General features: G+C 36.4%; 2 protein-coding genes across 3 annotated transcripts; one reads left to right on the top strand and one right to left on the bottom strand.

Moving 5' to 3' along the window:
- The first annotated feature begins 5 nt into the window (after nucleotides 1-5).
- On the top strand, nucleotides 6-22,104 carry BTF3L4 (basic transcription factor 3 like 4). 2 transcript variants are annotated; one of them, XM_065913303.1, is made up of 6 exons: nucleotides 42-128; nucleotides 3,314-3,380; nucleotides 6,935-7,048; nucleotides 19,927-20,128; nucleotides 20,982-21,041; nucleotides 21,570-22,104. In XM_065913303.1, the coding sequence occupies exons 2-6, from the start codon at nucleotides 3,327-3,329 to the stop codon at nucleotides 21,614-21,616; spliced, it is 477 nt and encodes a 158-aa protein (XP_065769375.1). In that variant the 5' UTR covers nucleotides 42-128; nucleotides 3,314-3,326; the 3' UTR covers nucleotides 21,617-22,104. The 2 variants fall into 2 exon arrangements, with proteins under 2 accessions (XP_065769383.1, XP_065769375.1); XM_065913311.1 differs by lacking the exon at nucleotides 3,314-3,380 and having other exon boundaries at nucleotides 6-128.
- Nucleotides 22,105-23,366: 1,262 nt separating this feature from the next.
- On the bottom strand, nucleotides 23,367-23,782 carry LOC136151881 (mitochondrial import receptor subunit TOM7 homolog). The gene has a single exon (XM_065913321.1). It carries the CDS (start codon nucleotides 23,756-23,758, stop codon nucleotides 23,591-23,593), a length of 168 nt encoding a protein of 55 aa, XP_065769393.1. The 5' UTR covers nucleotides 23,759-23,782; the 3' UTR covers nucleotides 23,367-23,590.
- Nucleotides 23,783-27,069: the final 3,287 nt, after the last annotated feature.

Here is a 27,069-nt window from a genome sequence, read left to right as displayed (position 1 = left end):
GCGGGGCAGGATGTGTCACGTGGGTCCCACTCCCGCCGCCGCGGCCGCCTTCGTCTTTCTCTGTCTCGACTGAGGCAGCCATCTTGCTCTTGCCGCGTGCTGGTGTTGGAGGACCCTCCTTGCTTCAGGTGAGACCCCCGGCGGTCCCGCCACTCCACGGCCATAGGCCGCTGCGCACGGTCTCCCCCCGCCCTCTTCTTCCGACACCCGCCAACCGCTTGGGCTGCCACTTCCGCCGTGGCGCGCCGAGTGGGGGCGGAAGCGGCTGGCTTGGCCTGTCGGTTACCGGCGGCGCAGCTGGGGGTCTGCACCTGAGGGAAGGTCCCCAGCACCACCGCTTTCCGTGGGGGCGAGCGGGCCAGCGCTGTTGCCGCCCAGATCAAGTCCCAGGAGGCAGGCGGTCCCCCGCCTCTGTTCTGTTACTCCTCATTATTCACAACAATAACGCTGTGAGCTTTATACCACCTATCTGCTGTCATCTGATTTGATCCTCCCACTCGACAGCTAAGGAAACTGAGGCTAGCAAGCCCCGCCCCCAGGCTCTGGAGATCGTATTCCGTTGCATTGCTCTTCACCTTGTAATGGCAGGATTTGTTTACAAGGCTGCCACCCTCTCTTAAACATTGCCTTGCCCATCATTCTAGCCCTATCACACTGCCTGGTGCATAGTAGGCTGTCAAGAAGTTGATGATTGACCGACAGGCAGTGTTACACTTCTAGTGAATGGTGGTTTCAACTTCCATTCCCACGGCCTTTCACTGTACCAGCTCTGTCCCTTGAGTGGTAACAATAGTTACCAGTTTTTGAATATCTGCTGTAAGCCATACCCTGTGCTTGATAACTTAATCTTTAACTCTGAAAACAAAAAATACTGTGAAGTATGTGGTGTTACACTTTTTCTAATACTGAAGGAATACAAGTTCAGAGAAGTAAAATATGTTTCTGAAGCTCTATGTAGTAGACCCTTTATCCTTCCGATTCCAAAGCCTGTGCCTCTCTTTGAGGCCACATAATAAAAAGTCAGGGTTAAAGATTGAATTTATTTTATCTCTTGTGTAAAAATGAGGTGTGCGTAAGTGCCTACTCTAATGCTTAAAACTTAGGCACTCAGTAAATGTTGGTTATAACCTCATTATTTGCACCATTTCTTGCATCCTTGAGGAAAAGACTAAAAGATCCTAGGATCCCCAAGGAAGAACTCACGAATCATGGTCTTAAGAAGTTACTTCTCCCTTCTGGGCCTAGGAGGACTTTTATTTCCAACTGTTAAATTGGAAGGAATGTGAACTGTTTTGTGTATTTCTGATTTAAACCCTGCTCCTGCTTTCAAGTATTTCAGATGGCATCCTATACAGGACAGAAATAACAGGTACAATAAAAAGAAAGGTTGATTGAGGAACAGGGAGTTAAAGCAGGTGATCTTTGAGGTCTATTCCAGATTCTGAGCTTGACATCTCTTCTCTCATAAACTGAATCCAGTCCACTTTCTTACTTGAATTCCATGCACCCCAACCTGGTAGTAGACAAAAAACCACTTTTTTTCTTTCCCTCCCAACTTTGAACTTCCAGCCTCCCTAGAATGCTTTTTCTCTGAGGTACTCCTTAAGAACAAGTTTTTGATTATACTTATTACCTAGAATGGACTCTGTTCTTGTTTGTACATTGATTTAAAGAGTTAATCTTGTTCTGGCTTTGTTTCAGACAGATCAGGGCTCTATTTTGACTTGCATCTCTTCCATCTCTTCTCTTGGGGATTGATACTTCAGAATGCAGAATAGTCCCAAAAAGTTTATCTTGTATCTGGTTCTAATATTTTCATTTATCCCCTTTTTTAATAAAAAATTCCTTAGGCTCTTTGTTAGTTTGCTACACCTTCATGGCCGCATTACTTTGAGAACAGTGAATTTTGGTCCTTTTCTATAGAAACTGACTGTAGAGATTGGGATTTACATCAGCAAATTTAAGTCAGTGTCAGATTTAAGTGTCAGTGTCAGATTTAAGTTGAGATTGCCACACACTTAAGCTTTTTGATTTTGTACTCTATTCACACTCCTATAAAAGAATTTTTTTAACTGCTTGAGCATTGTGATAGTTCTGAGTAAAGATTGAAGAATTGTAAATTCTAAATGTTATTTAGGAACTTGACTTCGCCCTTAAAGCAGAAAGATACACAGGTTTGTATCTTAAGTACAGTGTCAGAATACAGAATGATTAGTACTTACCTAATCTTTGATTCTTTCATCTCTAAAATGAAGAAAGCAATATCTTTTTCATCTGGAAGATGTTAAGTTTAGAGAATCAACCAAAAAGTTTTGACAACAGCCTTACCCTTTATTCCCTCTGCTGTATCTCAGTAGTGATCTGTTGATCTAAGAACAAGTAAAATAAGACTTTTAACATTGGCTTTTATTTGTTTATATAGTATGGAATGTTATGACCCATTATAAACTGAAGAACTTTTTTTTCCTTAGTAGGAAAGGGCTGAGCAGACTAGGATTCTTGACTTTATAATGAACTTAGAGTTTTCAAAATCAAGATTAGCCTTTAAAAGTTTATTTTTAAGATTCCCCTCTTCCCTGCAAAATTTCGTATTAATGTAGCAGAGATAGGTTTTTGTCAAATTGTGCAAGGAGGCATTTTACCTTATGTGCAAGACTGTCTTGACAGTTATGACATACTATGTTAGTGCGAGGTGTTGAACGAACTCTGTAGAAAGTGCTGCAGAAGCACCGAATGTCTGAAAATCTGGTTCTCTTTTCCTATTATTAACATACCACCTAACCTTGAATATAGGATGCCATGACTACCTCATATCTTGACAGCTAGATAGCCTGTTGAATTTTTTTCTTTGTCCAGATTTTTCTTTCTTCTTCTATGATTTAAAAAAATAATACAGAATATGATTTGAGAGAAAAAAAAAGTTGTGCTAATTTGCTAACAGCTCTCTTCTGTAAAAATCTGTGGGGAAGAAACTGGTGTACCTACAGAGATTTTAGAATTGGTTAGGTTTTATTGAGTACCAAAGTACCGAATTACACTTTTAAGGAGGGATCTTCAAATAAGTAACTTTGAATCTCAATTCTGTTTTCTGTTTGTATATACAGCTCCCTCTTGGTATTTCTTAATTTTGGTTCTTTTGCTATCTGACTTATGAAGCTAGAAAAAATTGTTAATATTTTTAAAAATATAGACAATATTATCGTGGTGGTGCATATTACAGGTTCAGTGAACCAGAAGGTACTGTTGTATAAACAGTTATTTTGTTTTGGTAAATAAAACAGTGACTTTAACAAATTTATTTTTCCCCCCCTAGATTTACCAACAGCATGAATCAAGAAAAGTTAGCCAAACTTCAGGCTCAGGTCCGGATAGGGGGCAAGGTGAGTGTGGCATAAGAAAAATTGATAGGAGAATGTGTTATTACCAGATAGTATTATTATTTTGGATTTGTGGTCATTGAAAATCTAAAATTTTTTAAATTAATCAAGATTAAACCACATTCCAATTTGAAAATAACTTGTCTAGATCTAAAATAGGTAATTAGAAGATATCTCTCTGATGGGTACAATTGAAATAGCCACCTTTGACACTTTTTAACATTCTGGTGGTTAAATGATATGAACAAATTATTTAATCTTGCTAAGCTTCCATTTTTGCATCTGTAAAATAAAAATGATCCTACGTAAGATGCTTCTAAATATTAGAGTAATATTTTTAAAACACCTCAAACAGTGTCTGACACAGACTAGACACTTACTAAAAGACAGCTATTATTATGTTAGACCCACCCTCAGATATTCCTGGATATTGAGGTTACCTTATCTTCACTTGATACCCCTACTGCTTCAGTTAGGTTTACAATGGGAGATGCAAAAGCTAATGGTACCTTTGTTCATTGCTAGGTTTTCCTCCCAAATTGTTACTTGTTTTTCTGTGCTGGTGAATGTGAACATGAGCATTCTTATTCCATGTACTTTGAAACTTAAGGGAGAGTTAGTTCTGATCACTGAAAATCTTTGATTCCCTTCAGTTCCAACCCTGGGCTCAAGGAGAATATTCTACCTTTATCTCTGCTCAATACAATCTTTGTAAAAGGAAAAGCAAGAATAGTATTTACCTCAGACCTAGGGAGGGGATAGGTGGGACAGTGTGTAGCAGCCCCACTCTGTCATTTACTCTGATAATAATTGTAGCTCCTGGGGATAGGAACAGGAGAGGGGGAAGGGAAGAAACAACTAGTATTAATACTTTCTCCTGCTTTCTTAGTAATAACAGTTGTCTGACTCCAGAGTCATAGCAACAAATTCATGTAGCTTAAGTACTAGTCACATTGTAGCAGGAAGTAATGTAATGTATCAGTGCAAAAATTAGGACTATTCAAGAAACACATACCTGGAAGAGCTTGATGCAGCACATCACTATTGTATATTTTAAGCCAGAAGGTTGGCACAGTCAGCCAGCTAGTTTATTGAGCAACTGCTATGGGCCAAGCACACAGTAGATAAATAAGTCAAGGTTTCCTGCTCTTGATACAGTTCAGCTTGGAAGGGAGATGCACTCACAATTACACTGCTACTGCTGCTAAGTCACTTCAGTCGTGTCCGACTCTGCGAGCCCATAGACGGCAGCCCACCAGGCTCCCCCATCCCTGGGATTCTCCAGGCAAGAATACTGAAGTGAGTTGCCATTTCCTTCTCCAATGCATGAAAGTGAAAAATGAAAGTGAAGTCACTCAGTCGTGTCCGACTCTTAGCGACCCCATGGACTGCAGCCTACCAGACTCCTCCGTCCATGGGATTTTCCAAGCAAGAGTACTGGAGTGGGGTGCCATTGCCTTCTCTGCACAATTACACTACAGAATAGTAAATATTAAAATGAAGTTTAAGGTGCACCTGAGTCAAGGAAGTCATCACTGAGCAGAGATTTGAAGAATAAACAACAGGTATGAGAACAAGTAGATAGGGTAAAGGGGGAGATTGTTATTCTCACACATGCAAATGCATATAGGATGCTAAGATGCTTAGTGGATGGCATGATGCTTAGTGGAATGGCTTGCTTTAATTTGTTACAACTAGAGTTTATAATGGATAAAGAATGGCAGCAAATGAAACAGGTAATGTAGAGTCAGATCATAGTTTTGTGTGTCATACTAAGGAGATTAGGATTTTATCCCATAGGCAAGGTCAACTACTGAAGAATTTTAAGAAAAAACAGTGATTTTAAAAAGTAGATACTGGCATTGTGGAAAATGAAATAAAACAAGTTGGCATAGAGAAGAAGCTACAGCTTGTAGTATGTGGGACACAAATTTAGGGGTTGTATATGACACAACTTAATGATGGATAGAATGTGGGGAACAGAGGTGAGAGAGGAGTCTAGGATGGCCTCCAAATTTCTAGTTTTAGAGCTATGAAAATTAGGAAGTATAGGGAGAATATTTTGGTGGGCTGATGAGCTTATAGACAAGTTGATTTTAAGGTACATAAGGATCATTTAAGTTGTAACCAGCAAGCAGTTGAATCCAGAACACTTCACAGATTAATGGCCATCTATCTTAATAGTCTCTCTTAGTCCATCCCTTAACTTGATTTCATCACAACCTCTATTGCTACTCATGGGGCTCTCTTCCACTCCCACCGGAGTTTCTGAGACTAAGCCCCCTGCCTACCCTTTATAAGGCTGATTTCCTGAGTAGTGTTGGCTCAGGAGTTTAATTCATTGTCTTAAATAGTTTTTCAATGGAAAAAATTATTTAGAGTTTCAAAATATCCATTTAGAAGTGAAGTTTTCCTATCTCAGTAAATAGTATAATTTTCAACCCATTTGCTCAGGTCAAAATTCTAAACATCATTCTAGATTCCGTTTTTCCCTCATATCCCATATTTAGTCCATCAGCAAGTCCTTTTGGTTCTTCTGACTATCTTAGCCCTATCTCCACTGCCACAACCCTCATCTCTCGTCAGGACTTCTACAGTAGCTTCCTGACTGATCTCATTATAGTTCATTTTCCACAGCAACCTCAGTCATCTTTTAGAATCATAAATCAGAACAAACCATTCTCGTGCTTAAAACCTTCCAGTAGCTTCCTATTGCAGTTGATATAAAGCCCAGTTCCTGCTCATGGCACATTAGGCTACGTGATCTGGCCCTTATCAGTCTTTCTGATTTCATTTTCCTCTACCTTTCCCATTATTTATTCTAGTCATACTGGTCTGCTCTGTCTAGAAATGACAGGTTCACTCTTGTTTCATTTTTCTTGGATCCCTCTTCCTGTAAATCTTTTCATAAGTCTCAGCTCATACGCCACCTCTTCAGAGGGACCTTCCCTGAGCATTCTAATAGTGCTTTGCCCTGACCCAGTATTCTTGTTGCTATGTTATTTTTTTTTCTTAATACATATATCCTGTTTGAAATAATCTAATCTGTTTATATATTGATTTTTCCTTCCCATTGTAATGTATGCTCCTTGAAGTAAGAACTTGATCTTTTTCATTCCTAGGTTCTAGGACTCTAGAACACTCACATAATAGGCATTTACCTGTTAGGTCATCATCTCCAAAGTTTCAGAATATCTTTAGAGGGTGGTAGATAGTATAAAAACCTTTCCTTATATTGTTGGAAAGTTGAAGTAAAGCATACTTCAGGTTATTTTGAAGTTAAAAATTTTTTGTTAGAAAACACTTGAAACAATGTGTTAAAATGACAGAGGCTAGATATTGGAAAGAATGAGAAAAATTGGCTAGAAACTAACCTTCAAAAATCTGAGTTAGGCTGACAGTCACAACTCTGTGACTATGAGAAGTCTTTTTAACCATTACTATTAAGTCTGCAATTTTTTATATGAGGTTTAGGAAGAATATTATGGAGAGGAAGACAGGTGATTACAATCATCAAATGCATGGCATGCTAATACTTTTGTTTGGTTATCTTTCAGGGTACAGCTCGCAGAAAGAAGAAGGTGGTACATAGAACAGCTACAGCTGATGACAAAAAACTTCAGAGTTCTCTAAAAAAACTGGCTGTGAATAATATAGCTGGTATTGAAGAGGTATGATCACTTTGAAAATTGTTATGTGGATAAACAGAACATTCACAAATGATTATCCAGACTTTCAAATGTAATATATCAGCTTAGATGAATCGTATACTCACTTTTTGAAGGACTGGAGCTATTGAATTTGCCTACTGTATAAAATTGGATTGTCAAAAAATGATTTTACTAGATGGTTAAGGAATTCCATTATACTTTTCAGACTCAAAGAACTAGGTTGGCCAAAAAGTTCGTTCAGGTTTTTCCGTACTGTCCTACCGGAAAACCTGTACGAACTTTTTGCCAACCTAATATTTGCATATATGACAAAATTATGGACCTACTCTTTAATTTTAATGTAAAATAAGATTTTTTTCCTAATAATACAGAAATAAGGAAACCCAAAGATTTATTCCAATAAGGTGGACTTTTTTCCCATAAGAGTACCTTTCTGCTCTTCACAGACTCTCAAATTATTACTCAGAAAGCTCTCACAGTAGCTTTACATGAATTGCATTTCTTATTAGACCATTTAAAAAACTATTAATTTTAAAATTATTTTGATGATACTACTTTTCTCAGATTGGAAGCCAAAGATTGATATGCAAGAAAAATCATCATAACACCAACTATTTGTGATCTGTTACCATCTAGATCTACTTCTACCTGATGATTCCATTTTTGATAATAGTGTTTAAATTTTAACTACTATCAGATTTCATTACATCATTACCAGGTGTAGTACTACCTCACAAGTCTTAGTAGATTGTTAATGCACATGTGCTGTAAAATGTAGATCAGAAACAATGCAGGAGGTGAGGATCACTATTAAAGAAATAGAAGAGTAACAAAGAAAAGGCAGTGAAATGGCAAAGTGCCACATATTCTTTCCATCACGGATATATGAACAAATAAATACATTGTTTAAATCTACTTTATACTTTCAAAATTAATGTACTGATAAAATAGTAGGGAAGGTAAGTCACATGTATCTTTTTTCCTTATAGCTTGATATGGCTCTGCATTCTTACTCTGATAAGTCTTAAAACTTTATTTGCAAGTCTTGAAATTAAGCATTTAAAATGCTTTTTTTTCCCCTGAGCTATTAAAAGCTTTCATATATTTTCATTGACCTAAAATAATTTCCAGAGAGAGCATTCTCTATCTGGGACATAATTGAGAAAAAGCAAATCTAAGCTTCTCTTTAAAAATTACAGCTTCACTAAAAAAAAAAAGTTGCAATAATGGACATGAACTCTGATAATATTAAACCTAACCTACTAATAAGTGTTTAGGCAATCTTATATCTTTGCCTATCTTTCTACCCTTCCAACTCCTACCCCTCCCCACTCAATCTCAACACTATTGACACTTTGAACCAAGTAATTCTTTATTGTGAAAGCTGTCCTATGGATTCTAGGATGTTTGGCAGTATTCTTGGAGTCTCCCCACTAGATCTTCAGTTACGACAACCAAAAATGTCTCCAGACTTTGATGCAGGTCCTTTGGGGGGCAAATCACCCTTTGTTGAAAACACTTCTTTAGAGAGAGGAAAAGATTTTATTTACCTCCTTGAAGTATAGATTTTATCTCCAAGGACATGCTTTTCTAAATGTTTGATTTTGTTCAGATTTGGAAAACTCTCTGGCTCTTATAATTAATAAAACTTTTAGTGTTTTATAGTGAAATAAGAAACCAGTCAGTTAGCAGTCTTTGATCTCTTCTGAATATAATCAAACCTAATTATAATGCTGTGCTGAGGTCATAGTACTTTTGTAGTTCAGATTATCATACTGAATATTTAATGGTAGTGAATATCTGCTGTATGCCAAGCATTTTGCTAGGCAGTGGTGCATAAGGTATTATTCATAGTCTCTGTCCTTTAGAGCCTAACATCTAGTAGGGAAACTAATTAGTCAGCTTAGCCAGATAAACAAAATATGTATTATGCATTTCAGCTCCACGGTATCTCTTTGAATTAGTTATTGTTGGTTACAGATAAGAAAGTTGAGACTTAAGAGAGTCAGGTACCTGCTCAAGATCACATAGCTGGTAAGTGTTGAATTCCAGATTTGAGCTAAGTATGTCAAAACGAGAGTTCATTTTATTCATTGATTTATCTTGCTTTGGTCTTCTTAGTTTCACTTAGGCCCACTCTTGACCTTTCCCTCTCCTCCTGCCCCTCTTTCCTCTCCGTTCTTCCAAAGTCCCACCAAAGAAAGGGGCAGTACCTGCCTTGTCCTGTATTATTGAGTACCTGCCATGCAGAATTCATTACTTACACCATCATAGAGAAATTCCCAAAAGTATTTCTAAGGACATTGCTTTTTCTCCTTTTCAGGTATTAATGTAGGTGTTATTTTGTCCCAGAAGTCTTCCTGGTAGCACACATACACATTTATGCAAAGAGAGGTTAGATGCCTTTCTTACGTACCTCCATAATGCCCTGTATTTAATTTTATTACAGCATATATTAAACTATATTGTTAATTCATTTTTGTTGGTGTTGCCAATGCAATTCTGTTTGGGGAGTCATAGCTCCAAAATGTTGTGCAGAAAATTAATGGTACATATAGGCATATACCGATGCAATGGACGTGAACTTGGCAAACTTAGGGAGATAGTGAGGTTCAGGGAGGCCTGGTGTGCTGCAGTCCATGGGGTCACAAAGAGTCAGACACAACTGGATGACTGGAAACAACAGCAACAGTAGACATGTACACACTCTTGTTGCACCCCTACCTCCCTATGGGTACACAAGTGACGTCTTCCAGTCCTCACAGACTAGTTATACAGAGAAAATACAGATAAAGAAAATTAACAACATGAAGTAACAGCTATAAAATTTCTGAATGGTTTAGCCTAAAATGGGAAGTTTTACTTTTTTCCTTCTTTCCCTCTTTTCTAAAATTGATTTTTTGAGAACCAAGATATTTGTACTTTATATAACACTTTGCAGACCTAAAATAATTTTATTTAGGCATATCTAGTATATAATCTGGTTTGCCTCAAACATTACATTTGTGTTACTATAATTAAACAGTTTTTTTCTTCAAGAAAATGATGACACACACTTTAAAACTTTAAAAACAGAAAAAAGAAACTACTACCTTAAATGTATACATGAAAACATGCAGTTTTCAGAAACATTAAAATAGGAAAAAATATATATGTCTTAGAATAAACACATTAATTACAGTTTGGGCTGTTTTGAACTTTTTCAAAGTGCTAAACTCTGGAATATACTATCTTCTGGAGTTTTGACAGTTTAAGGAAAGTAGATAAAAACTTTTGAAAAGAGCAGATAGGAATGGTAAGAGAAGATAGCAATGGTAACATTTTTAAGACAAAAATAACATTACTATGTTTTCTATCTTTTGACCTTCAAAACATCAAACCAGTAGAAAGTAATCAGTTTGGTGGCTTGGGCACAGAGAGATCAGTGGTGGGTTTCAAAAACTCATTGCACTTTTGCCTAGTAAAATTCTAACCATACTTTCTCGGCCTTCAGTATTGGCAGTTATTTTTTCCTCTCCTAATGCTTAATTTATGTCCTCTTCAAATATGTAAAAGCTAAAGGACTGTTTGAATTAAGAGGGACTTCACTGATCTTTATATATTAATTAGTTGTTGATTTGAGGTAATAAGTTTAATTGTATGTAGATTTCTTTTACCTGTCACCAAAGACAGAAATCCAAAGCTGTCAGAAAGGGGCAGGGGAGTGTCAAAGACTGTTTCATACAAAAAAGCCAAGTAACCAGGTTTTAGGAAGGAATGCCTATGTGAACTCTGAGAGTATAATCCAGAACTCAGTTCCTGAAAAATTCTTACGTTCTATGGCAGTTGAAGATACTTAGATGTACTGCTTCTTTGGTAATCTGATGGAATATAGAGATGGTGTTGTCACCCTGGTGATAACATGAATCTATCAAAAGTAGAATCTGTTTTCTTTTCTCAGAGACCATTGATTTTATCTGATGTATTTGGTAAGAAATGTCACCAAAAATCTGCTTCTCTGGTTCAGATGGTTTAGTTGCTTCATGGAGTTTTACTGTTATCTTCAGAGGACAGCTTCTATCTTAATTAAGGTATACTTTTGTCTCTGTGAAACCTTCCTTTCCTTCCAGGCATAATAATCAACACTTTCTCTGTCCTTCCACTCCCCTTAACTTAAGTTGCTCTGCTAGAATATGTTTATTATTACAACCTCATATTGTAAGGTATGATTACTTTCTTATTAACCAAGTAGTCTGTTTGCCGTAGTCTCTTGATTACAAGAGTCTTGACAGCCGGAACTGTGTTTATTCATCATTTATAGTCTATAGCATGCTGACTCCCATGGACATCCCAAGTTTTTTGGGGCCTGTTAAATGTAAGAGATATTGATTATTCTAGGTGAAATTGTTTAGCAAGAAGTTAGTCTTAGAGAGCTGGAGCTCAGGAGAAAACTTAGGACTGGGAATTTAAATTTTGTAATTGTACACATAAGTTTTACTGTTCATGTTTTCCTTTTCTTGAACCACTTGTACAGCAAAAGGACTTAAAGTTCCTAAAGTTACTGGTTGACCCTTACTGTAGTTCCTTCTTCCTTCAACCTAGAGCGTCAGGTGCAATGGGTGTACAGCTCTGAGTGCAGGAGAATTAAAGAGGAGCACTCTGTCCCATCAACCTTATTATTACATGGCAGTCTTAGTTTCTTTAGATATCTTGCTTTTTTTTTCAGCCATGCTGCCAGCAGGTGAGGTCTTAGTTCACTAAGCAGGGATCGAACCCATACCCCTCAGTGGAGCATGGAGTCTTAACAATGGGACTACAAGGGAAGTCCCAGATACCCTGCTTTTTTGGTTTTATGTTTTTCCACATTTTTATGTGGAAATAAACATAGCATAAAATCTGCCATTTTAACCTTCTTCTCCGTTCCCTATGTGCAAATCCTTTTTTAACCATTTAAAATTAAAAAAAAAATTTTAGTTAACTATTTAAAATTGTTTAACCATTTAAAAAATTGAATTATAGTAACTTACAACATTGTCTTAGTTTCAAATGTACACCAGAGTGATTCAGTCATATATATAATGACTGAATTACTTTACTTAATTTGATAATTTCTAGGTCTATCTATATTGCTGCAGATGGCATTGTTTCATCCTTTTTATGGCTGAGTAATATTCCATTGTGTGTATATTCCACACCTTCTTTATCTGCTCATCTGTTGATAGATGTTTAGGTTGTTTCCATGTCTTGACTCTGGTAAATTGTGTTCCTTTGAACATTGGGATACATGTATCTTTTCAAATTAGAGTTTTGTCCAGATATATGTCCAGGAATGGGATTACTGGATCATATGGTAACTATTTTTAGTTTTTTGAGAAAGCTCTGTACTGTTCTCCTTAGGGGATGCACCAATTTACACTCCCATGTAGGAGGGTTCCCTTTTTCTCTACAGCCTCTCCAGCATTTATTATTTGTAGGCTTTTTAATGATGGCTTATGCTGGCTTCATTGTAGTTTTAACTTGCATTTCTCTAATATTTAGCAATATTGAACATCTTTCCATGTGCCTTCTGGCCATCTATATATCTTTGAAGAAATGTCTATTTAGCTCTTCTGTCCATTTGTTGATTAGGTTATTTAGTTTTTGTTTTGGTTTTGATATTGAGCTATATATTTTGGAAACTGATCCCTTGTTGATAACATTTGCAAATATTTTCTCCCATTGAGTAGGTTGCCTTTTCATTTTGTTTATGGTTTCCTTTGCTGTGCAAAAGTTTTTGAGTTTAATTAGGTCTCATTTGTTTATTTTTGTTTTTATTTCCATTACTCTAGGAGACAGATCCAAACAAATAATGCTGAAATTACGTTGAGGAGTGTTCTACCTGTGTTTTCCTCTAGGGTTATATAGTATCCAGTCTTACATTTAGATCTTTAATCCATTTTGAGTTTATTTTTCTATATGGTGTTCTTTTACATGTAGATGTCCGGTTTTCCCACTGTCTTTTTTCCCATTGTATATTTTTGCCTTCTTTGTCATAGGTTAATTAACCATAAGTGTGTGGGTTTATTTCTGGATTTCCGATTCTCTTTCATTGATTTGTGTGTCTGTTTTCTTGCCGGTATCATGCAGTTTTTTTTTTTTTAATGGCTGCACTTGGTTTTCGTTCTATGTGTAGGCTTTCTCTAGTTGCAGTGAGCAGGGGCTACTCTGTGTTTGCGGGGCACTGGCTTCTCATTGTGGTGGCTTCTTTGTTGTGGAGCATGGGCTGTAGGTGCACAGACTTCAGTAGTTGTGGCGCATGGGCTCAGTCATTGCAGCTCATGGGCTCCAGAGTATGGGCTCAATAGTTGTGGTACATGGGTTTTGTTGCCCTGTGTCATGTGGGATCTTCCTGGACCAGGGATCCAACCAGTGTCCCTTGCATTATGAGGCAAATTCTTAACCACTGGACCACCAGGGAAACCCAGTATCAACTGTTTTGATTACTGTAGCTTTGTAATGTAGTCTGAAGTCAAGGAGCTTGATTCCTCCAGCTCCATTCTTCTTTCTCAAGATTGTTTTGACTATTCAGGATCTTTAATTCCCATACAAATTAAAAATTTTTTTGTTCCAGTTCCATGGAAAATACCATTGTTAATTTGATAGGGATTGTGTTGAATCTATAGATTGCCTTGGGTGATGTGGTCATTTTGACAATTATGGCCTCCCAATCCAAGAATATGATATCTTCCCATCTGTTTGTGTTATCTTCCATTTCTTTCATTAGCATCATAATAGTTTTTAGAGTATAGATCTTTTGCCTCCCTAGGGAGGTTTATTCCTAGGTATTTTATTCTTTTTGATGTGATAGTAAATGGGATTGTTTCCTTAATTTCTCTTTCTGATATTTCATATTAGTGTATAGAAATGCAACAGATTTCTGTATATTAATTTTGTATCCTGCAACTTTAGCAAATTCATTGATGAGCTCTAGTAATTTTTCAGTGACATCTTTAGGATTTTCTCTGAATACTACTGTCATGTCATCAGCAAACAGTGACAGTTTTATGACTTTTTTTCCATTTTGGATTCCTTTTTTTTCTCTCTTTCTTCTCTGATTGCTGTGGCTGGGACTTCCAAAACTATGTTGAATAAAAATGGTGAGACTGAGTATCCCTTTCTTGTTCCTGATTTTAAAGGAAATGCTTTCACCTTTTCACCATTGAGTATGATGTTAACTGTGCGTTTATCATATGTGGCCTTTACTATGTTGCAGTAAGTCACCTATATGCCCACATTCTGGAGAGTTTTCAATGTAAATGGATGTTGAATTTTATCAGGAGCTTTTTCAGCATCTGTTGAGATGTCCTATGGTTTTTATTCCTCAGTTTGTTAATATGGACTGCCAGGGAATGCCCTACCCTTTTTTCTTTTTTCTTTTTTTTTCCTTTTTTCTTTTACAGATGATTTCACCTGTTATCCTGCTTCCTCTTCATCATCATTTCACTGATACTCTGTAGCATTTGCCAACACTCTCCTTAAAATTTTGTGCTTTGCTTCTTGCCCTTTCTCCTCCTTTGTTTTATCCTTATTTCTTTTGGTGTCTCCTTTTCTTTCCCACCTACTGAAACTATTATTTCCACAAAATTTTGTCTTTACTATATTTGCTTCATTAGTTCTCAGATTGGTCTTGGGACCACTTTTTTTCAGAATCATATAGGTTGCTTTTAAAAGTTCAGACTCATCAGTCCACTGGAGAACTCCAGAGTTAGATTTCCATTTTAAGCATTTGTAAGTATACAATTCAGTGACATTAATTATACTCACAGTGTTTTACAACCAGCACCTTTGTCTATTTCCACAATTTTTCATAATCCCAAATAGAAACTCTGTACCTGGGGACTTGCCTGGTGGTCCAGTGGCTGGGACTCTGCAGTCCCAATGCAGGGGGCCTGGGTTCGATCCCTGGTTGGGGAACTAGATCCCACATGCGGCAACTACAGATTCCACATGCTGCAACGGAGACTTGGCACAGCTCAATAAATAGATTTTTTTTTAAAAAAAGAAGAAACCCTGTACCCATTAGAAGTAATAACTCCTCATTCCTCTTTCTCCCAGCCTCTGATAATTTCTAACCTACTTTTTCTTTGTACTTACCTGTTACAGATATTTCATGTAAGTGGAATCTTAAAATAGTTGTCCTTTCATGTCTGTCTGACTTCACTTAGCTTGTTTTCAAGATTTATGCGTGTTTAATGTGTATCAGAACTTTACTCCTTTTATTGCTTCATAATATTCTATTCTGTGGGTAATACCACATATTATCCACTTGTTTATTGAGAAACATCTTTTGGTTTTAAAACAGCTTCCTCCCCAGTTATAACTTTTACAGAAAGTTAGGGGTATACATAAAATATGAAAAAATATTAATATTCAATCATAACTCCATTACTCAGAAATAATTATTAGTTGTGTCTTTATTATTATTATTATTATTGTCTTTCTTTCCCACCTTTATATGCATATATACTTAACATATCTGAGACTACAGCTAGATGTACAATTTAAAACCCTTCCATTTTTGAATAGTATTATAAAAATTGTTTCCTGTCAGTAAAAAACTCTTAAGCATCAGTCTAAGTGTCTGTATATATTCCAATATATGAACATAGCATATTTTAACATTTTTTCTTATTTATTATGCATTATAATGCTGTGATAGTAAAGAATCCCATATTAGACTCATATATACATAAATATTTATCTTCATTTCTGATTTCCTCCAGACAGATTCTTGGAAATGTAGTTACTGACTGAAAGATCATTAGTATTTTTAGAACTCTTCATCCATATTGCCAAATTGATTTTCAGAAAGGGTATGCCATTTTACACTATCTACAGCATAGCTACAGAGAATCCATCTCATCAGATTCTTGCCACTAGAGCATAAGGGAAAATGATCCCAGTGTTATCATATAGTCTAATGATATCTGTTAACTTTCACTCTTATCAATAATAGGTTATGCCTCATACTAGCCAGAAATAAGCAGGAGTTTAAAAGGATTCAATGTGAAAGATGCTGACTTATGGGAATGCAGAGGCCATAATCTTCAAAATCTGACATCCTTTAGCCTTACAAAATCCAGACACTTATGTGCCTTATTCTTAAAATGTTTATTATTTCACCTCCATTAAAATATAACAGGAAGACAATAGAAGATTAATTTTCTGATAAACATTTAAGTACCACTACATGTAAGAAGGAGTAGCAATAAAACTTGATATTAAGACAGCTGTCAATTATGAACTGCAGCTAACTGGCCTAATGGGGACTTGGAGACACACACACAAAAAATCACATAGCAGAATTTAAATTTCCTCTCTGAATTGAGAGGGCAGTTACCAGCAAGAGCTGTGGGGTCAATTATAACTTTGTAAGCTTCTTTATAGCCACAAAAACTTACCCACTGTGTAGTTAAGCATCTTGAAGGCTGCTGTGGTTAATGTATGTACCCTATTCAAAGGTTAGCAGTGGCAGGGGTTACTAAGGTTTTGATAGTGTAATTGGGCCATCCAGCAGTTGCCTGGATTCTGTAGAGCATTTGGGCTCACTCAGAAAGAGAAGAACAGTAGGAAAAGACAGGCCTAAAAATAGCCCCAGAGGTTCTGGGAATCTCCATTGGAGGAACTACTGTTGCTATTTCTAAACCTTAACATGACCCCTCATCTAGCATTTGAGGTATTGAGGTCTGATAGCATCCATGATTTCAGAATAAGCTGTATAAGAGGTGTTGATTCATTCAACAAATTTGAGTGACTGTTATGTGCTGACACTTGAGGGAATGCTGTGTCTCATAAGACAGTGACCTCTAATCTCAAGGAATTCCTCTTCTAGTAAGGTCAAAGATTACAATCACAATTATACTACAAGATAATTTTGTATAGTATCAGTTTTCATGAAGTCAGAAGGTACATAAACCACCTTAAGTTTTCACGTGTCTTGGATAAATGGGAACTTGCAATGTGGAGAAGCAGGAAAATGTTCTTCTGAACAGGGAAAACAGCATATGTAAATACACTATACATGGGAGGACGTAGTAGTTTCTGGTAACTTCAAAACATGTCAGTATTATTAGAGTGAAAAATAAGAGCAAGGGCATCTAGAGTTCTGAACTGGGGTCAAAAAAAAAAAAAAGCCTCTTCCTCTATAATTCAAGTAGCATTCTTTACCTCAGCTACCTGTTAAGTGGAAAAAGCACTGTGACATAAAGGGGATACTTGATTGATTGAAAAAGGGACCTGAGAGCTGGTATGGTATCTAGTTTAACAGTCAGTTCCTTGTCCTTATACTATATATAGGTTGTATGATTTAACGTAGACCAAACAGCAGTAAAATCATTGGAGAAAGTGAGGTCTTCATATGAAATGCATACAGTTTGCTTTGTTAATTCAACAAATTCCTTATCCTTCCTTTTGCCTCTAAAAGAGTTGGGAAGAGTTGTTCATCTTGCTTGCTCAATAATTAATCCTTTGATAGTTCTAATAACCTGTATCTAGGAGCCTTATATAACCATGTTATTTGCTCAGTAGAGGGGAAGGAATGTTAGACTGAAATAAAAGATTCTGGCCTTTGTAACCTCTAGTATTTCATTCTATCTACTCTAAAATTAAATTCTCCACCTGTTTCTGGACCTTTCTATTCATGGAGTTACATCTTTTACACAACCTCATTTAAAACAACCATTAATAAATTTCTATTTTACAATCTGACATGGAATAGATATGGCATATATTATTCATATATCTGCTGTTACTTAACCTGTACTCTGAGATCAATAATTCTCTGACAAGCTTTTATGGTGCCACACAATTAAATTTTTATAGACAAATATGTGTTTAAGAATGTGAATGACATCATAGAAAAGAAACTAAATATAAAGTTGGGAAACCTAGGTTTAAGTTCTGAGTTTGCACATAATCGGTTATTTGTCCTTGGGTATATTGCTTACTGAACAACAGTATTGCTTAACCAAGAACTCTTATCATTAGTATTTATTTCTTTAACAAGAGATTTGAACTAGGAGACCTCTAAGTTCAACAAATGTATGGCCTGACTTTTCTTGAGCAATACTGATTTTAAATCTCTTGTGACTGTAATGTTTGTAAATAAAATAAATCTCATATTCCAATGTTGAGACACTTTTCACCCCTGGTAGTGTTATAGAAGTCATTTATTAAGTTAAGTGATGGGTCTTGATTTGGAAAAACATAGTCCTACCATATCTTTATTCTTTTCCCATACTAAAATTATGTAATTCTGGGACAGATCCAGAAAACCATCCCATTTCACATCTACTGTGCCACTGCTGCCTTCTCACGCCGTTCCTCTCATACTTTAAGCTACTTTTCCATTGAACTTTTCTACCTACACAATAATTATCTTCAGAAGTACACAGTTTATTTTTTTCTAAAGTTAACATAAATTAATTTTAACTCATGATTTTTGTTCAGTTGGATTGAATGCTTACTCTGTATAGTATTTGTGGGATTTAGTTACAGTTTTCTAGGGGACTTGCCTTTATTTTCTCTGTGTTCCAGGTCTTGCCTGAAATTTAGAAGCCCCTTTCTTCCCCTTCCTTTCTGGTGCTGTGTGTCAGTGGTGGTGATCACCTCTGAGGAAGAAAAGCCCTCTTCCACTGACCATGGAGAACACTCAGCATCTCTGCTTGATTGTGACAAGGGCAGTTTTTGGATGGACCATGAAATGCTTCTAAAGTAGCCAAGAATTAACTCTCCTAATCTTTTTGTTTAATAAGCATGTTACCACCAAGGTAACTTACCCAGTGAAGTCAACTGCATAGTGTAATCACATTATTTACACATTTAACTTACATGCAGATATAATACATAGGACTCTACTAAAACACAGCAAGAGTGAGAGAGAAAAATAACATTTTACATAGTGCACACACATTCAACCTTCCTTTTCAGTGAGTCCCAGGCAATGGATGAGATTAAATCTGAAGCGGTTCATATTGAAGAAAGCTATTGAAAGAATATGGAGATGAATTTAAGGGTTTCCTAGTAACTGATAAATGTTCAGATGGCTAGACAACTGAGTGGGAGAACTTCTTGTCATTTACAAGGGTTATTGAAGGTTGTTGAGAAGCTTTACTTAAAAGGATTAGAGGAACTGACAAAATCTCCTACAAAGAATGACATGAGGAAAACAAGTTGAAACTTTTGTAAATTTACTAGGTATTCAAGAGTAAAACCCTGATTGATTAAATTTCTGAGTGTTCTTTATGGGTTTTCAGTGGTTATTTTTACGGTACACTATTATCTCCTTACCACCTGTTCCATAAGTAAGATGCTAACTATTGTACAGATACAGTAGTATCTGTATGGATTTAGTTTGATAGTGTAAATTGAGTAACGGGTAATTTCACTAAGAAGCCAATTCTTGGCTGATAACTCCCTTTTTTAAAAAATGTGGGCATGATCTTCCTTCTCATAGTAGAAATCTTTGAATTTAAAATCTAGATTCTAGGGAATCCCCTGGCAGTCCAGCAGCTAGGACATGGCATTTTCACTGTTTTGGACCCAGGTTCATTCCCTAGTCAGGGAACTAAGATCTTGCAAGCCATGTGGCACGTCCAATAATAATAACAAAATAATAGAATCTAGATTCTATAATAAAGTGATTATTTCTTTACCATCCTAGTAATTTGTGCCATAAACACCATTTTACTTCGTTGCTAGGGTGTTTTTCCACCCAAATTCACTGCTTAGATAATTATTACATCGGGATTGCAGAACCACCTACCAGGTAAAAAACAAGAATTGTTTTTAATTGTTTTTTAAACAGATTTTTTTGAGTTGTACCAAATATGTGAAATACATTTTTTTCTGTGATCATACAGGTGAACATGATTAAAGATGATGGGACAGTTATTCATTTCAACAATCCCAAAGTCCAAGCTTCCCTTTCTGCCAACACCTTTGCAATTACCGGCCATGCAGAAGCCAAACCAATCACAGAAATGCTTCCTGGAATATTAAGTCAGCTTGGTGCTGACAGCTTAACAAGTCTTAGGAAGTTAGCTGAACAGTTCCCTCGGCAAGGTGAGTATTTCAGTTTAGTGCCTTTTCCCCTTCTCATCTTACTTAAAGAACCTAATGATTTAAAGGTATCTATGTCATGCTGAAAGGATTTGCCTGCTCATAAATTTTGCTTTTATAATGTTACTTGTATGCTTCATAAATTTTTGAGTTTGTTCCTTTAATGATTAATGCAGTGCAGTCTATAGACTCTTCGGATACATTTGGTAGTAATATAGAGAGTTGGGAGGTAATTACCTAAAAGGAAAGTACCAGGATCTGCAGGCTATTTTATAAATAGTTGATTTGGTATTTACTTCTGACTAATAACAAGAAGATAGTGATATCACAGAACTGTATTTTCATTTAATATTGTTGATTATACTACAAATGCAGCAACTGTTAGTTCTGAATGTCCAAGATAGTCCTGGTTTCAAATTTGTCTTGTCATTCTTGAAAATCAGAGCCTTTTATTTCAGTGTTCATTCTACAAAGCTCAATACTTTTATGCCAAATGAGATAGAAAAAAATCTTGAATGTTGAATTTTTTATTTGAAGAATATGGAATTTGGAGAAGAAATTTAACTATAGTGTTTTTATTTAAACTCGCCTAAATTATTCCATTTTGCAAGGTGTACCTTCACTACACATTGAGATTGCCAACCATATTTAGTATATATCTAAAGAAGTAAAACTTCTATTAATTTTTGTTTTAAATAGAAATGGCATTTAGATTAGACAATATTTAGCTTCTCCTGAACAGCTATGTAAGATTTGTTTCTATAAACTGTGTAGACAGGCAAAAAAGATAAGCATTGTAAGTGTTGCATGAAGGTCTTTGTTCTCAGTGACTAATTTTAAAGTAAACTTTTTGTAGTGCTGGATAGCAAAACCCCAAAACCAGAAGACATTGATGAGGAGGAGGATGATGTTCCAGGTAAGTGACCTTTCTTTAGTTTTAAGACTTCTAGCATCCTGTTTATCTCATTTAATTCACTGTGATGATATTTCAGTTTTTTGTTGATGGTGAGCTTGTGAATTTAAATGGATTCATAATGATGTGCATTCAGGCTAATGAAAAAACCCTCCTGTTTAGAATGTGGAATCAGAAATCGTCACACAAAGCTCTGCTGCATTTACTGAGTTAGAATATACCTTTATTAAATTGGAATCACTGTGATTATAAATTTACGTTATAGCATTTCTGTAGGAATTATGATTGACATATGAAAACGCTGTTCACCTTAGTAGTTTGCTTAGGCAAAAAAGGATTAACATTTCCTTAAGGTTTCTATTTTAAGCAGAAATTGAACCATTATTAGTGAAATGCCCCCAATTCGTTTCCGCCTCTTGTCCTGTGTCTTTTCAGGCTAATTCTGGTAGCAGTATTTGTTGAGCCAGAAGATAGGGATTGCATTTACATTTTTTTGTATATTTAACTCATTAACTTTTTTTTTTTTTTCAGATCTTGTAGAAAATTTTGATGAGGCATCAAAGAATGAAGCTAACTAAGATCTTTTCTGATTTTTGGAAGCTGGCATGGACTAGATTTAACAAATCAGCTATGTGGTTCCAAAGTTTTACAGACACGGAGAACATCAACTGTTACTAGTTCAGTAATATAAATATTTTGTATATTAATAATGCTGTTTATTCAGCAATTTTTGGTCATTTAATTTTGCATTTTGCACTTCCTCCCAGGATCTATTCTTTTGGTCAAAATATGAAGTGTTGGTGCAGTTTGAGGGTCTTTTGGTTTTTGATTCATGGTTTTTTTTGTTTTTTGTTGGGGTACTTTAGGTGTGTGTATGTGTGTATGTGTGTGTTTGGGTATGTGTGTATACAGTGGAGAGCAAATTGGAAAACAGTTTTATTTATCCTCCTCCTTACCCCAGTAGAAATAAAACAAATCTTTACATTTGTTACTTTTTATTTTTTGTAATGATGCACAGAATTAATAAAAAGTGAGGGTCTTGGATTTCAAATCTGAGAAGATTTTACCCTTGGAGGTTTTGGTTTTAATTTGCTTGGTTAACATATTTCTCATATATTTTTCTGGGCTTAAAATGTCTTGAGATATTTTGCCACCAGCTACAGGCTGGCATGATGGGTAGCATATCTTTGGTGCAGTTGCCTTAGATTCACTTACCTAGTTAGACCCAGAAGAATTTCTTCTACTAGCTTTCTTTCTGAATGCCTTGTTTCCTCTCCCCTCGGTCTCCAAATGGCCTGGTCAGCCTGTAGCAATGCTCTTCCTCATCTTCCATCTAGCTTGAGAAGGATGTTCTCCGTATAGAGTTAAGTGAGTGCCTAATCCCTCTTTTTGTAAGATGGTTTCTTCATCTTTGAGAAACAACAGCTCCGTCTTCAACTTTTTAATTTTTTTGATTTTACAGTTTGGTAGATTTCAAACTGGAATAGCTAGCATGTGCTTGCTAAATAATTTTATGCCAGCCTTATCCTGTGTTCTAGCTGTTCTTAATAGCAGGTGCAAAAATGCCTCTTTTTCAGCAAGGTTGAAGTTGGGAATGTTCTTTCGAATCAGAAAAAATAGGCCATAGACTCATTCCCCAGCACAAACGCGCATTCTGTGAAATGGTACTGGCCCCAGGAGGACTTCTCCAACCGTTCCTCTACTTTTGGCCTTGAACCTACCTCTGGATTGGATCTTACTATTGTAGCTGCTCACAGCATCCTCCTGCATGCTTAGGTAATGCTTTGGGGGAATACTGATAAAACACAGTATTTATTTTTTTCACCTCCTTTCAGAGGACTTGGAGGTAAGTTGCATTCATTCACTGAAGCTTCCTTCCCTCTTGCTGTCTGATGATAAACGCTTGCACTTTGTTATATCAGCTTTTGTTAGAGCCAATATTTAAGAATAAGATTTAGAAAATCTGTCATGACCCATCATCAAACTATGGCTTAACCTTGCAGCATATCAAATCTTGTTTCAAGCTAGATATCTTTATTTGATATCTCTAGTGCAAGACCAACAATATATCAAGAGCTCTATAGACACAAAGGCAAGGCTCTTGTGTTTTTTTCCATCCAGACACCTCAATTTATTTTATACATTTGTTGCTTTTTCCTGTTATGTTTTATATAATATATGGACTTAACTACAAAATAAAATAACAGTAATAAAATAACAAAAGAGGATAATACTTCCTCTTGTGCTTCTCTTTTTGTTGTCTATACAATTTCCTCCTTTTGTATTTCCTCTCTGCTCCTCACCCCAAAATGAATTGCAATCTAGTCATTTTTTTTTTCATTGTTAAAAACATTTATTTTAATACAGTCTATCATAAATAAGTCAGTAGAGGTTCCACTCTGCCACAGATGTATCTGAGAAGTAAGAGCCCTGTGCCATCCAATTGGTGACCGTCTGAACGATGTCCCATCTTTTATCCCAGCCAGAGAGCACACCTTCCATGTTGTTCCTCTGCATTGACTGCTTCCAAAACCAGATGACCAAACAGTCCTTTATCCCCAAAGTAAGCTCAAAACAGTTGGTTCAGGCATTCCAGGATCTGCACCCCTCTTAAATCCCAGGTAAATCACGAGAGGAATAAAACCCCAGCGGATGGCAAATTGTCCTCCCTTGAAAAGCTGCTGCAGCCTCTGCTTGGCCTCTTTGCTCAGCTTCACCATTGCGACAGGGCTGGCGACAACCGTTAGTCATTTTTTTATATACTGCTTCCTACATTGTTAGATCAGCAGGTCTACATAGTCTCCATAGTCCAGAATGGTGTTCTTTTGACTTTCCCTAAAGGGTACATTGTGGGGGCAAAGAGAGTTAAAGGGATTTCAAGTGGTTAAGAACACAGAAGAGATGGGTAGTATAGCAAATGGTTGGGGGGTGGGGAGGTCTCATTTGGAATTCAGGAGAATTAGGTCCTAGTCCAAACTGTGGCATTAACCATATGACCTTGGGCAGATTCCCTAACCTAACAACTTTGAAATTCATCTGCAGTCAAATGAGATGTTTCTGAATTAGTATTTCTTATGTTGCTATAGTTTTGTGAATCTCATTTCTGAAAATCCTCAAGTAGGTGTTTTATCATCTTTTCAGAGTTGTCTTTGTATCAATACCCATAGAAGTGTTTTGTATATATATACTTCCTCTTTTACATTTTGATCACATTTTAACTACTCACCCAGAGGAGCTCTCCTCAGTATTTCCTTTCATCCTGTTGACAATTCTTAATGGCTGGCCTCTCATGTGTAATGAGCCAATATTCTTTTTGTTTTATATTTTCATACCTTCACTTTTTCTGGACAAAGCATACTGAGATCCTGATTCAACCCAAAGAAATGTTCCTGCCTTCAGAGTGAGTAGGTATAGGTAAGAATGTTGATGGAACTTCTGTAAATTGTAGTGTTCTTGGCATAAATATGAATTATATAGTTTTTTTTAAATATATGAAGTAGTTATTCAGCGTTTACTTTTTACTAAGTTTATGTGTTTACTGACAAGATAACTATAGAATTTTCTGGGGAAATTCACCTTAAAATTTTGGGATAATTCAAGAAATGTCTGCAGAGAGTTGATTGATAATCTTGGTTTTTGTGGTTAGTCCTTACAGTTTTTATAAAGGTCCTTATTTATGTTTTGGGGAAGCCCAAAGTAAATAATTGGAACCTTATATTTGTTTTACCCCTGTTAAGTAATGGCTTAAGAATACATCAAGCATCTTGATTTGTTGTTAAGTAACTAGTGTTTATGGGATTCCATTAAATTAATTTTAATAAGCTTACCAGGTTCTTGTGAAAACCCACATTGGGATGTGTTTGATTTGTTTCTTTCAACTCAGTGTTTAATCCTAAGTGTGTTATATATCCACAAATAAAATATTACGATAAAGACATATCAATAGTATGGGATAGTAGAAGATGTACAGCTTTTTAGATGGAGGTCAGTTCCATTGCCTGCTATGTTATATATTATCTTTTCAATAAGACTGCTGTAATGCACAGCTCTAGGGGTCACCATTCATATTTGTTGTGTTCCAGTGGTTGCCATTTTCATAGAGTATAATGTAACTAGTGCCCCTATATTAGTATAATGATGGCCTTGCTCTCTGAGCCTGTCTCCTCCCCTGTAAATGGTCTCTGAGTCAAACAGGGTTCCTTAGAACCCTCTAAATGATTAAGGTGAAGATGAAAGATTATTATAAAGTGTGTTATCTCCCAAGCCATGGCAGAAAGGAGCTTATGGTTCTAGGCATAGCAAGGCCCCATCCTGCACTGCCCCCCTCCCATTCAGGCTGCATTGCTCTGCCACACAGTTTGCCTAGATTATTATAGCCTCCTTATTGGGCTGGCTTATGAGTCACTTGCTCCAATCCATCCTTTAGAACCTAAATTTCATATCTGAGCATGACAGCCTTACATTTGTGACCATCATACCACTCTGTTTCAAGCTTTCATTGCTTTGCACATGTTTTTAGTGTAGTATAATATTGAGATTGATTCTCTTCATACTTCTCCCGTCTAGACTGTGAGCACTTTGATGGCAGATGCTGTGTCATACGTCTTTATTCCAGTATCTTGCATAGTGACAACATGTAGTCTACTTACAGTCATAATAACCAACACTTATTGAATCCAGAGTTATCTCATTTAACTCTCACACTCCCACTCTCAGTGGGGCAGATGTTATGGTCTAAAGCAGAACAAAAATGGTGTTGAGAAGTACCAATGCAACTAATTGGTGAGAGAACCAGAATTCTAATCTAGAGCTGTCAAATTCCAGGGTTTAAATTCTAAATATCACCCCACATCACTCAATGCTTATTGAAATGAAAAGTATGTATATGTGGCCTCTTGATAGAAATCTTCATTAAATATCACTCAATATTAGCCTGGAAGTCAAACCTTAAGGATTACTCAGTAAGTTTGAGAGGTTTTTTCTTTTTTAACAAGTAGGATTCATAGTTTTTGTATATATTCAGGAGTTAACTTTTACAAACTTAATAATTAGATATTCTGCATACCTGGGACGGAATCTTTGGTCATGGTATTTGGGCCAGAATTCTTAGGTTGCATATGTTGATTTCCTTGGTACTGGTGTTTCTTCTCAAAGATTTGCCTCCTCTTAGGGATACCTTATCAAAGAAAACTATAAACTTGAACGAGGTAGTGATGAGTTTATCCTGCAGTAACACCTTTTTTTAAAATGTGTCTAAGAAATCAAACTAGCCCACCAAAAAACACTAATTAATAAATTCGGGAAAGCTTCAGGATACAAAATCAACACACAAAAATTAGTTGCTTTTCTATACACTGACAATGAACAGTCTAAAAAGTAGATTAAGAAAGTAATTCTGTTCACAACAGGATCAAAAAAGAACAAAATACTTAGAAATAAACTTTACCAAGAAGGCAAAAGACTTGTACACTGAAAGCTACAAAACATTGCTGAGAAATTAGGACATAAATAAACAAACTGACATACCATGTTAATGGATTGTTGTTCAGTCTCTAAGTCGTGTCCAACTCATTGCAGCCCCATGGAATGCAGTATGCCAGGCTTCCCTGTCCTTCACTATCACCTGGAGTTTGCTCAAACTCATGTCCATTGAGGTAGTGATGCCATCTAACCACCTCATCCTCTGTTGCCCCCTTCTCCTGTCCTCAGTCTTTCCCAGCATCAAGATCTTTCTGAATGAGTTGACTCTTCACATCAGGTGGCCAAAGTATTGGAGCTTCAGCTTCAGTATCAGTCCTTCTAATGACTATTCAGGGTTGATTTCCTTTAGGAGTGACTGGGTTGATCTCCTTGCAGTTCAACAGACTCTAATGGATTCATGGATTGGAAGACATACTGTTAAGATGTAAATACTACCCAGAGAGATCTACTGAGTCAGTGCAATCCCTGTCAAAACCCCAATGAAGTTTTTTGCAGAAATAGAAAAACTCAGGACTTCCCTGAATGTCCAGTGGCTAGGACTCCATGCTCC

This window comes from Muntiacus reevesi, chromosome 1, assembly GCF_963930625.1.
Source record: "Muntiacus reevesi chromosome 1, mMunRee1.1, whole genome shotgun sequence".
Taxonomy (NCBI): Eukaryota; Metazoa; Chordata; class Mammalia; order Artiodactyla; family Cervidae; genus Muntiacus; species Muntiacus reevesi.
Note: the sequence above shows the minus strand (reverse complement) of the source record. Positions and strands in the feature narration are given on the sequence as shown.

Bases quoted from the DNA above. Each gene is read 5' to 3' on its own strand.
- BTF3L4 (XM_065913303.1), top strand. From the start codon at position 3,327: ATGAATCAAGAAAAGTTAGCCAAACTTCAGGCTCAGGTCCGGATAGGG. The intron at 3,381-6,934 runs GTGAGTGTGGCA...GTTATCTTTCAG, and splicing joins AGGTCCGGATAGGGGGCAAG to GGTACAGCTCGCAGAAAGAA. The intron at 7,049-19,926 runs GTATGATCACTT...GTGATCATACAG, and splicing joins ATATAGCTGGTATTGAAGAG to GTGAACATGATTAAAGATGA.
- LOC136151881 (XM_065913321.1), bottom strand. From the start codon at position 23,758: ATGGTGAAGCTGAGCAAAGAGGCCAAGCAGAGGCTGCAGCAGCTTTTC.